This window comes from Telmatherina bonti (genome assembly GCF_933228915.1).
Source record: "Telmatherina bonti genome assembly, chromosome: 17".
In the NCBI taxonomy this organism is placed as follows: domain Eukaryota; kingdom Metazoa; phylum Chordata; class Actinopteri; order Atheriniformes; family Telmatherinidae; genus Telmatherina; species Telmatherina bonti.
In genome coordinates this window covers 16,372,794-16,385,418 of record NC_136615.1, presented here as the reverse complement: position 1 = coordinate 16,385,418, position 12,625 = coordinate 16,372,794, and the positions used below count along the sequence as shown (strand labels likewise).

At 39.0% G+C, this 12,625-nt stretch overlaps 1 protein-coding gene across 1 annotated transcript in view; it reads right to left on the bottom strand.

Annotated features, from left to right (window-relative positions):
• Positions 1-8,227: 8,227 nt before the first annotated feature.
• Positions 8,228-12,625, bottom strand: part of dym (dymeclin) — a 53,213-nt gene continuing 48,815 nt past the window's right edge. Inside the window, exon 17 of the mRNA XM_079256916.1 lies at positions 8,228-9,466. Coding sequence (XP_079113042.1) covers positions 9,317-9,466 — 150 coding nt within the window. The 3' untranslated portion in view covers positions 8,228-9,316. The remainder of the gene's footprint in view (positions 9,467-12,625) is intronic.

The window sequence follows — 12,625 nt, the reverse complement described above, 5'->3', positions numbered from 1 at the left end:
GCTGGAGCACGACGCAGCAGCCGCAAGCCGTGCGGGGGGGGGGGCACTGCGCCGCGTTTTTTAACGGAGTCTGGAAGCAATCAGTCAGGGGAAAAGGTCTGTCAGTGGGATTGTGGAAGTGGCTGCAGCGGTTGCACTTTGTCCCCTCCCTGTTCCCTCTCCAAGCCCTTCCCTTTGTGCGTGTGTGTGTGTGTGTGTGTGTGTGTGTGTGTGTGTGTGTGTGTGTGTGACTTTTCCAGACTCCAGGAAGTAGACAGCTTTATCTAACCGTTTTCCATCTCAGTCTCGCTGAAGAGTTTGGTAGTCTAGGCCACACAAAGATGCACAACTTTTTTTTATTCTTTGTTTTTAAATAAAATACTGCACAGGGCACATGTTTTTACTTACTTTAAACCAAACCTCCCATCAGCCACCAGAGTCTGATACTGAATACAATCAGTGGCAGGGGCCAGCCGTGGACTGTGGAATGGATATTTATGGATGTTTCCAAATATGACAAATAGAAGGGCAGAGAAACTTGGATATATGCTGCAACATCTTCCACAAGATATTTAGATGATTAGGTGCATCCTGTGATCAGTTTCAACACTTATGTGTTGATGTCGCATCACTATTGTGAACATAAAAAAATCGCTATATAGTGGACAACCTCTTGTTCCCTGTAAATGTGTAAAAAAAAAAAAAAACATGTTCAGCTTCCATGGGTCTCTGGTCATCGTGGGGCATTTCAGTTCTTTTTCACCCTTTCAGCTGTTCCCTTCATGGGTTGCCACAGTTATCACCTTCCTCCATTATAAGCCTACTTTCTGCATCCTCTTCTCATAACTTCATGTTCTGTGTCACTTTATCCATAAATCTCTTTGGTCTTCCTGGTAATTCCACCCGCAGTATCCTTCTACCAATACATTAATTAGGCTTTTTTTTTCATCTGTACATGCCAAGAGCATCTTACTCTGACCCCTTTTTAGTTGCCAAAACATCTAACATGCGATGATCCTCTGATGTACTTATTCCTGATCCCATTCATCCGTGTCACTATTAAAGAGAAACCTCAACATATCATCTCTGCTTCTCCCAGACTTTTTCTTGAGGCCACTCTGTCCATATGAAACCGAATGACATTGCTGGTCTCACCACTGTTTTCTGCATCTTTCCTTTCTTGCAGAAACTCTTTTAATGGGGCATTTCAGCAGGGGTTGTAAAAGCATCAGGTTTTTGCATCATGCAATAAGTTACCTTGATTATCCATGCAATTATTATTATTATTTTTTTTTTTTAATGGATATCTATCTCTTTTACTTAATGTTTCTCAAGTGACAGTTTCAGGAAATACTCAATATAGTGACCATATTTATAATAAAAAGTTACATATGCTGTACAGTGTTATTCTTTTAGATTCTATTTTCATTGATCTAAAATGTGTTCCTTTGTGTTTCCATTAAATAGCTTTGACTGCATGTTATTTGGGCATTATCTTAATCATAATTTTATCCAATAAAGGGATATACTTTCAAAGTGTGATTCATAAGGGGCTTTTACTTATGATCTGTGCATATGAGCACTTTAGTGATTGTTTCTCCCTTCACTGGTCAAGCAGCAAATCAGCATTTTTTCTGATAGTAGTCTCACAAATGCCCTTTGGCAGACCTTACATAAATCTCCCACCTGTGGTTAGTTTAGTTTTTAATATTTCCCCCATGTTGTACTCTGTGTGCACCAACTTATATGTGCTCCATCTGCCCATCTTACTTTCAGCCAGAGAAGAAATGAAAGTCCCAAAACACAAAACTATTGCTTGAAGAACCTCTTTAAACTATATCAAGTGGCCTGCGGAGCTAATTCAAGAGAGCACATGCAGTTGGGTAAAACAGCATTAGACAGGAGGAGGGATGATTAATATTCTAGATAGGAGTCTTGGCCTTTACTCAAATTTATTGATACAGTGACTGCTTCCAGACAAGGGGTCATGCATATGCAATTAAGGCGGTTTATTCTGCATGAATCACAACGCTCAAAATAGGGTGAAGATGGCACACAGGGAGCGGGTTATTGCAAAGATAAGAATGATAAAAATAAGACAACTTTAATTAAAAAGATAGAGGAGACATTTTTTTTTCACCACTTGCACATCTGATATCTTGTCAGGAAAGAGCAAAAACGCCCACGCTGGTAAATGTCAGTGCATATTTTTAAAAAAAAAAAAAAAAAAAAAAAAAAAAAAAAAATGCAGGGGTGAAAAGCAAGAAGCCAGATCATTTTCATTTTATTGTCTTGGAAGAAAAAAAAAGTCGTCCATTTGTCAACATCTCCAGCAGAGCTCTGAGACAAAGCATAAGGAAAAGGGGCCAAAAGCTTGGATATGGTGTTTAAAATGTTTCACCCCAAAGACCAGATGCTATTTCTCCTCTGCTTCCGAAGCTAATGGTTTCAGCGTTAATTGACTTTTAAGTCCGCTGACTTTTCTGTGAGCCAAGAGGTGAAAAGTCATTCTCTCTGAATGGAAGTTAACCATTTATATTTTTAATCAGAAATGCATTCTTTCACAGTGAATATCTCTTCTTTAAGTGAAAATGAGTCCAAATTAATCTGGCACTGCAGACTGAGGCTTCAAAGCTCACCTCCTGCTCTCATTTGTGTGTTAACTCAATGAAAGAACAGTGAACCTCAAGTACTACTGTGCTGCTTGTTTGGAGGAAAACCAACTTTGACACGCCTCAATTAAATGGATGGCTCATTAACACATCTTAAACATCCAGGCCAGTGGGTCCTGTAGCACCTGGATTGAGAAACGCTTCTTGAGAAAACATCAGGCAGTAATACATCTGCAGGAGTAGTAGCCATACCTACAGAAAAGCAGCTCTGCTCACTATTATTTTCAATTAAGATTGAACTACAGACTATTTTCTCTACTTATGAATCTAAGCATATATATAAATATCTGACAGTGTGGAGCCCCCATCTGACACAATTACAGCTCTTGGTCTCTCAAGGTGTCTCTATGAGTTGGTAATTTTGCCCGTGATTCAAATCAAAATAGCTTCCATCCTCTTTAGATTGGGTTGGTTTTGCTGATGTACAGCTGTCTTTAAGTTTTTCTTCAGATTTCTAGATTGGATTGCAATCTAAGTTTTGACTTCATCATTCCAACACATATAAATGTTTCCCCTCGAACCACTCGGCTATTGCTTTAGCTCTGTGCTCAATCTAAAATCTCTGAAAGCCTCAAACCGATTTTCTTCAAGCTTCCCACGTATTTACCACCATCCATTATCTTCATCATTCTGATCAGTTTCATAGTCTACTAATAAAAACCATCCCCGCAGCATGATGATTCCACCGCCTTGCTTCATAGTTGTGTCATGGTGATGAGGCATGTTGAGTTGGGAAGTCAAAAAGTTTTCCTTCATGTGAGATTATTTTGGTCTCATCTAACTGGAGGACCTCCGTCCCTCCTAATGTTGATGTAGTTTTCTACTTATTTCCTACTTAACTAAAATCTGAGTTCTGAAAGTAATTGTTTGTATCAGAGCTTATTTAAGGGGTTCATAATAAGGGGAACTTGGTCCACATTGCCAGCAGTAAGTATAATTAATTTCCATTTCACATCTGGATTATACTCCAAAATTATGGTTTACCTTTTGTACAAGCTGTCTGGACCCTGTAGGACTGTTGCCATAGCTATGAGACACATACGCCAATAGGGAGGGGCCATTGCAGTCTGCCATTTTAAAACTACAGCCACTGGTAAGGGACAAATAACCTCAACGTAAAATAAGAACACATTTTCCATGCAAACCAGTACACAGAGATTGACACTGGAGAAGAAGATCTGCGATAGAGACTTCTTACAGCGGCAAGTTGGATGATCTGTTCAGTGATTATTTACAAAAATGCAGGACCATGTATATGCAGCAGCAGCGCAGGAGCCGTTTTCACCATCACCAGGAAGTGAAAAAGGGTACTTAAAAGGTAGCGTAACCAGAACATCCAAAAAAGAGACTCAACATTGGGCAAGCCTTCCCCAGGTGGAAGAAGCTGAAGAAGCAGAAAGATTTTAAAATTGACACTGAAGTTACCAGCTTTCTCCTCGACAAGTAGATAATCTGTTTTGACTAAATCAGGTAACTTTTTCACTGGGTTTGTGTTAGACAGTAGATCCTGCTAAAATACACCAGGCTCGTTGATACAGTATGATCCTGTTTGCATGGCAGGAATATAGATGTGTCTTATTGAAGAAAAAAAAAAAAAAAACAACATTATTTTGTGTGAAAGTTATTTTTCCCCAATATAGTTTTTGTGAATCATTTTACCCATTTATATATGACAAATATGTCTAAATAGCCAAAATTAGTGGGAGGGAAGTAATAATTTTGAAACAGTTTGTTCTGACTCATCTCCAGTAAATCTCAATTCAGGATCAAATACAGAAAAGAAAAGTTTTACAGTTTTATGTGGCATAGAGACATTTTTCCACATTCTTTTAGTCTAGCTTTGTTCAAGGATTCAATTTGTGACATGTTATGTAGCTCCAGGCTTTTGTGACCCAGATCTTTTTTATAAAAGCAATTAGTTTGAAACAATTTGATCTGCAATGATCTGCATGTAAGTAATCACGCGAGAGTACCGAGGCCATGTGTACTGACACAAATGTCATTCAGATTCTTTTTCTCTGTAGAACTTTGATCCTCAGTCTAAATGAAACAAAAGGTGGAAAATATGCTGACATAACTACATATTTTATATATATATATATATATATATATATATATATTCAGCAATTTCAAAAAATACTCTGAAATATAGAAAGTTTAGCAAAGGTTTTAGTCCTGTTTGAAATCCAGAGATTTTATGTTTCATTTGATACATGTCAGCTTTGCACAAAAGGACGAGTTGCTCTGAAGTCACACTTGACATTCAGAGAATTTAATTTTTCCAGGCTCCTCATTACGAACGGTTTGTTCTGCAGGGTGCTAAAGTGTAATTTCTTTTATAATTTTCCAGAAAACAAAAGGTAGAATTAGACACTGAAACATGTAAACATAACTGAAAATACACACACACATTAGTGCCTTTTGTTACATTGTCTGTCAAGATGATCCCAACCTGCATCACTAATGCTGGGATCAGATTTCTGGAGAGGTTCTATCACTCCATAAGACCTGTTGCCACTGAATTGCAGTCCAGTCCTTGTGTCATTTAGCATATCTTAGCCTTTTCTGCCCATTTTACTTTCCTTCAGAACAGCTCTTTGACAGCCACTTTTCCACAGAGACCTTTTCTTACCAAGTGTGTTGAATATGTGGGCAAGATCTTTAAGACCATTTTTCATGTCTTCATTATGATGAACACAGGACCTGGTGAAAGGGAAAAACTCAGTAGGTGATATGTTTAATCCTGGAAATGCCATTTTACATTTAATGATTTGAAACATACCTATATCAACATGCTAAATTGCTCAAACGACCAACATTTGAATGTGAGATGAACCTAAATTAATTTAAATCTTGTCCCCCTTTTAAATCTGACATATTTGAATGTGACTATTTCTCTAAACTGAATGTAGAGACATTGCCATTCCTAGCTGACTGACACGCAGAGCTGCTTCTTTTCTGGTCTTAGAAAAGCTTTTATTTTGTTGTTGGCACCAGCCTTTTGCCTTATCTGTGTAGGACAACCCATCTATGCAGCTGAATTTCACGAAGCTTCACAGAGAGGCGAAGGCTGGCCAGTGGATGAATCTAGAAAGTTTTGAAGAGGATAAAGATTTTGGATTTTTATTTCATTCATGGCAAAATTAAGGGGTTGTGCTTGAAAGTACCTTCCTTTCTGTAACATGTTTAGCTCCATGTATATACTGTCAGTAACTGTAAAACAATTCAACATCTCAAAAGGTATAGTTTCAGAAAAGCACATATACGTGGAAAAAAAAAAAAAAAAAAAAAGCAAAGGAAATATGCTAAATGTTTCCTGAGCTTAGCTAGTCGGAGGTCATTATATGATCCTTTATTGCCACTAAAGATGAAAATTAACTGGCATCTTGAAGATATCAAAATAATGTCAGCATGGTTCATCTTTATAGCTCTGTGTTTTTTTGTTCTTCCATTAATGGTCGAGCCCACTTAGACAGTGTTTGCATTCCTGGGAAGATTTGCAGAACAGTAAGTGGTTTGTGTATGTGTTTGTTTACTTTCACATTTAAATCTAACTCTCAGCGCTATTGTCATGCTACGAATAAACTTGTCTTTTGCTCTGACCTCATCCTAAAACTGCAGAACCTAATGACCTCCCGCTGTTACGGTTGCAATCAGTCATATTAATGAGTTCTGTGTCACAAGGGGCAACCGGCACTTTAGGAAACCAGTCTCTAGTGCCCTACTTTTTACACTGCTTTGTAGAGACTGATCTGGGTATAACCTCTGACTCTGGAGTGGCACTGCACTGGCAGTCAACACAATCTCACCAAGACCTTGAAAAGGTGCAAACATGAAGAAAATATACTACCCATCCCAGAATTCCCTGCTCCATCCATCTTCTTGCTGCCACCTGAAATGGGAGACGCTGGTAAGGTGACCCCTGCACCATAAAGGAACAAGGAGAGCCATGTCACTTTGTGAAAAACCTTCATTCAACCATCTGGCAGTACGATAATAGAGCTGGGAGCAGGTGAGAGTAAGAATGGAGAGACAGCGCCTCAGTCTACTCAAGCGAGGGATGTCACTGCAACCTACCATCGACCCCATGCTGAAAATGAGCCATTCTTTACATCAAATTGCATCAATTACATTGTCCTTGAGAAAAAGAAAATTCCAGGCATGAAAATCATTACAATATGGCCGAAAGGCATGAAATTCTCTCAGGAAGTGGGAGCTCCAGTGGCACAGTGGGTGCCATTGTGCCGTAAACTTTTCCCCTCCGAAAATGGTTTTCCGCCCCTGTTTCTGCTGCTTCTGCAGCCATGACAACATTAAGACATGTCAGACACATTCAGCTCTGAAGTGCATTAATATTATGTGACGCAGATACATGCACGGTCGCAGTTTGGATCTTGATGCAGATTTACTGTGCAGAGGTAGTAATGTTACAGTGTTTGCTGAAGAAGTCCACAAAAACATAATCCATATGTATGGGGACCAATGTAGAGATGGCAACTGGGGCAAAGTAATAGATCTGTCATAGCCTGCAGATGTGAGAATCTACCAGATGACGCAAAAGAATAAAATGAACAAAAAGCAGGGCCAATCACGCTCATGCTTAGTAGCATGACGAATCTGAGGTCTTGAGACGATTTATATGGTAGATCACATGAACAAAAAGTGTTTTTGGGACAAGAGTTATATTAATTTTTTTTTACCCTTAACCCTCTATTCTTTATGTTTTAATATTTAACAGCCCTCTGCCTTCTCAAATCCAGACAAGGATAGGCAACTCCAGTCTGACAGATGTTTGGAGCATCCCTGCTGCAACACAGGTGAATCAAACCAATAGCAGATTTGTGCAGCGCTTCTTGTCACGCTCTGCACAAGTCTGAGTTTCCCTGTTGCAACACATCCTGATACCCAACACTTGCAGGATCGTGGCCCTTGAGGACCGGAGTTGCCCATCCCTGAATTAAATCAACACCATGCCCAAATTGTTAACATCTGTCAGTTTTAAAAAAAAAAAAAAAAAAAAAAAAAAAAGGTGCGTGGAGTTTAAACATTTGTCTTACGTGCAGCATCAACATTTCATCCATCCATTTTCTTAATTGGATGGTTCAAGGTTGTGGGAAGCTGGAGCCTATTCCAGTGATTCCTTCATGTGAAACACACTGCATGAAACACCTTTAAGTCTTGTTCTTAAGATTTACTGAGCAGAACAATTAAGGATGCTTCCTTAACTTGGAAGAATTTCTTCAAATTTGTTAAATCACAGCACAAATCTCCAAAGTAGCCAACATAAAGCAAGGTCAGCATATATAAATAACTTTTTTGGATAAGCTGAGCCAAGATCTCGTATGCATGGGGATGAACAGGTTCTACAAAACCTATTGGAGCTGTGTTTGGCTGCAATTCTCCTGCAAAGACTCTCCTCATAGGACACATCCATGATGCTCTTCTGCTCCTTGTGCTGTTCAACATGCTTGCAAAGATACTTTTATTAGCATTTTCATGTTGCACAATTCTGAAATAATTTAAGTACATCATGTTTCTCTGCAATAAAGCTATGACACCCAAATTTCTTTGTGTTCACATTTTTATTTAAACTCCCATTTTCAAACCAAAATTTGCCACAAAATGACAGCTGTTGTCAGGTTATATGCAATAATAAAAAGCTAGTTTCCCATCAAATAATTACAATTCCATCATTTTTATTCTCTTTTTTGTAGCAGTCATTTCAGTTTGACCACTGTTTATATTTAGAGGTGCTAAATATGTATAAAAAACAATATGCATGGAAATAAATAACTTAGGTCTCTAGTTAAACATGCAAATAAAGTAACAAATTAGAGAGGAGGCTGTAATTATGCAGAACAGGACTGAAGATTTACTGTCTGTCCTAGTTTAAGTATTTGCCTGGAGTTACCATCTAGAAAGATGCTAATAACAAAGTTGGGGTAAAGACAAATAAATGAGCTGGAAGCAACAATGAGATCACATGAATCAGAGTGATACAGATTGCTAATATTATCCAGGGACTGAAATTATGCTTTAATTATACTGTACTTGAATACGTGGTGCTCAACAATCAGCAATGCTGCAAATCCTGCATATTTCAACAAAACAGAGGACTCTCTGTTGGTGACAAATTTAATTTCTCTGACCTGTTTTGCAGCTTCATCTCACAAACACAAACCCTTTATAGAAACCTGCTGAACTCAGAAAAATAAATCAGATTCAAAATGCAGAACAATACAAGACAGAAAATTAAATGCAAATTGTGTTTTTGAGGATGTGCTTAACCAACGTTCAGCAGTAACATGTAGGTGTACGCTTTAAATGACCTTTCATTGCCAGTGTCCTGAGCACCTTGCAATAATATAAATGACTATGTTGTTAAATAGGTATTTACTACAGGACCCAGTGTACAGGAGTGGGAGCTACTGTGTGCACTGTTGGCCAGTGCCAATGAGACTTCACAGTGAAGAAGCAGAAGAAATATTAAGATATGAGGACAGAGCTTGTGCTGCATAAAAAGGTATGCCATCCTGTACAAGGTAGAGGCACTTTTAAAGCAGCGTGCACATACTACAAAGGGTAATGCACACACGCACACACACCCAGAACACACACGTGCACCATCAGTCTTTATTTCTTGGACAAAGATGCAGTTTTTTTTTTTAACCAGAGTCCATGCTGAACAGCTCTATTCCCTGCGGGTTCCAGTAGAGGCCCACTCCAGAGTTAAAGACCAGAGACCAGACATAGGGGATGAAGAAGTCCTCCGGCTGGTCTTCTTCCACATACTTAAACTTGAGCTCTGGAAACTTCTATTCATACAATGACAAAGAAAGGAGAGCAAGAGGAAAATTGTAAAAATGCATGATATTTGTAGCTAAACTGCAAATAATCAATCACATCTTACATCAGTAAATTGAACTTTGTAAAATAAATTCTGATAACAATCAATCATTGCAAGAAGTCCAGAAAACAGAAGTCCGCCATGCGAGGCTCTGTTAAACATGATCCAAAAATGACAGTTTGTAGCACTGTATGTACAAGTTTGACAGCAGATGAGTGAACACTTCACGGCTCTGTAGAGTTGTGGAGAGAACTTTCTGAGAGCTCCTGCTACCAGGAGTAAATATTCTATTTAACTTCTGCTATAGACAGTGATACATGACTCACACCTGGGGTACTTCTACAGCTTGCACTGACACGACACACTTCTGGTTAAATCATCAACACAAAAGCTGAAAACTGTCATGGCATATTTGGATAAAAATCTCAAAGGTTCAAATTCTTCTGTGGCTGCAGATTTAATTAGTTTCATAACATTTGCCATTCTGTAATATTTGTAACATCTTTGCCACACAACAGACGACTGAAGCAAGCAGGGATTTGTAGAAAATGTCAAATACAAAGTTGAAAAGTCTCCATGTGAAATGTTCATAATGGGTAAAGTTCTCATGAAATCACTACAAGAGTGCCATTTGCGTATGTATTTATATATTTCCAGTATAATTGAAAAAGCATGACATCAAGCCTTCTGTTGCAATTCTGTTCATAAAGATTGCTCATAAGTTTTTCTTCTTCTCTTTTGAGAAATACTGTAAGAGCTTTTTCAAAACCTGCAGCAGGCTAACATAAGCCCACCAATCAGACTAAACCAAGCATCCGAGAGCCCACCTAACAGCTGGTAGGCAGCAGAAGAATAGCATCAATAATATAAGGTACCTCATTATATGTTCCTGTCTACACATGCATGTGTGCGCACACACAGTCCAATAATCAGTCTGCGGTGAAAGACAGACGCTGTGCCCTTTATGTGATGGTCCCAGTCTGCTCTATTGAGTCCTGACTGGCTCTATTCACAGCCACACTATCGGTATCATAATGACACAGACAGAGGGGCTACGAGGTCACAGGCCATATGCCAGGCTACTGACACTAGACCACACACACCACTGCCATTGTGATGGACAGACACAATGCAGGAGCTGTATTATCTGCCTGGTATTTGTGTGTAGGTGACTCGGCTCATGACATACTAACTCATCAAGGCTCACTTTTACCTGTTAGCAGAAAGGATAAAAAAACACAAATGAAAAAAATGCTCATTTTAATTAGAAATTCTTTTTCTCTTTTAACTGAATAATCTTATTGATTTACATGCATGAGCATTCATACGCAGAATGCTGTGAATGAGATAGTCTGGTTATCTAAATTATCATTATATATAAAAGTTAACCCGTTATGTTCATTGGCTCATTAAGCTAATTAAAACATTAATCAGCAAATACTGCTTTGTCAACATGTGTGGTATTAACGTAGTCCTATCTTATCACATCCAAAGATTAAATTCACCCTTATTAAAATGCAAATATATGTTGACTGCTGCAACAGAAACTAATCATGGATATGAAGAAAGCTGCATAGCAGGCTGAGAAACCATGTAATGTTTTTAAGTTATTATATCAATCAATCAATAAATAAATAGGCAAAAATAATACACAAAGGTGTTAGGATGTTGAACAAAACAGGTTTCCATGAAGGCTAGACATGAAAAATTGGCTATTTGCTATAAATGGTTGGACACACTTGGCCTAGTGTTAGCCTAGTACAGCCAGCGAGCAAGTCCAAAGCTCCCTAACAAAAACCTATTTGTTTAATCTTTTAAGCAATAAGTTGTGGTTTTACATCTGTGCCAGACTATTTCTTGGCTGGGAGCAGTGACTTCCTTACGTCTCTACTCATTTCCTGGAGAACTCCACATTGACGACAAGACTCCGGGAAGTCGCTGCTTCCAGCCGATTAACAGCCCAACGACATGACCACAAATAAAATTTGCCCCCAAAATACTTTTGTGTCGAATGTTAAGTGTTTAGTCAAGCTCTTATACTTCCAAATGTCCTCAAGTGGCACGTTTAATAAACCTGTACCTGTGAGGACATTAGTAAAGCATTGCTTCGAAGCTATCAGGAAACTAACAAGTGAGAAAAGACAATGCAGCTTGTGCAGCTAAAGCAAACATTTCTTCCCTACAGAGCATTTCTCAAGGCAAGCGCTTGCTTAAAAAAACATTATGAACCCCTACAAGAGAAACATAGTCTCCTGTGCACATCTGACCACTTCCACAAGACACTGAGCACAAAATGAGAGAATAGAAAAATGATCTCTGAATCACAATGACCACCATTTTTCCCTCTTCCTCCCATACTGGACAAAACCACAGGGGGATTTTTCTGCTACGGGAAGTCTTACATATCAGCACATGCCTTACAGCTAAAAAAAAAAAAAAAAACAACAACAAAAAAAAAAAAAACATCTTCAGGTCTGAGTGGTTTCTGAAGGGGGGGAAGGAAAGAAATGGAGCATCTCCAGTGTGAGACATCTCATCATTAATATCATGTCTCTACAGTGGTTTCTTCTCTGCTCATAATCGCCTTCCCTCTCCCTGCCCGCCTCTGTTTTGCTCTCAGCCTGAGCTGTCTGAGCCCACTTGGCCCGGGCTCATATCAGTTAGTTATGGGTCCTGACGGGTCAGGCCCTCGTCCCTGAACACAGACTGACTGGCTGGCCTCATATCTCCACTCAGGACTCTGTGTTCCCTTTTCCTCCTCTGCAGGCTGCTGCGCTGTCAGAGCTCGGCCAGACAGAGAAGAATGCGGCCAGGGAGCAAATATGAACTTGGAACACACAAACACCCTTACAAGCAGGTATACACACAACCACTGTCAAAATATTACCATCTCCATACTGGTCTTTGATAAGACTCCTTGTCTAAATTCTTTGGTTCAATATGCTGCGCTTCGTGTAAACACAGGTTTCTAATAGTTAGTGGCGGCTTCAATCCACAGTTCACACAGCCAAAATCACAGAGAAAATCCACCTAAATATTTTAAGAAGGTTTTGTTTATGTTTGTTGTCCTCGTTTCCTGCCCACACTTGAAGTCGTTTTGAAGTGGCCTTTGCAATATTTACTCTTT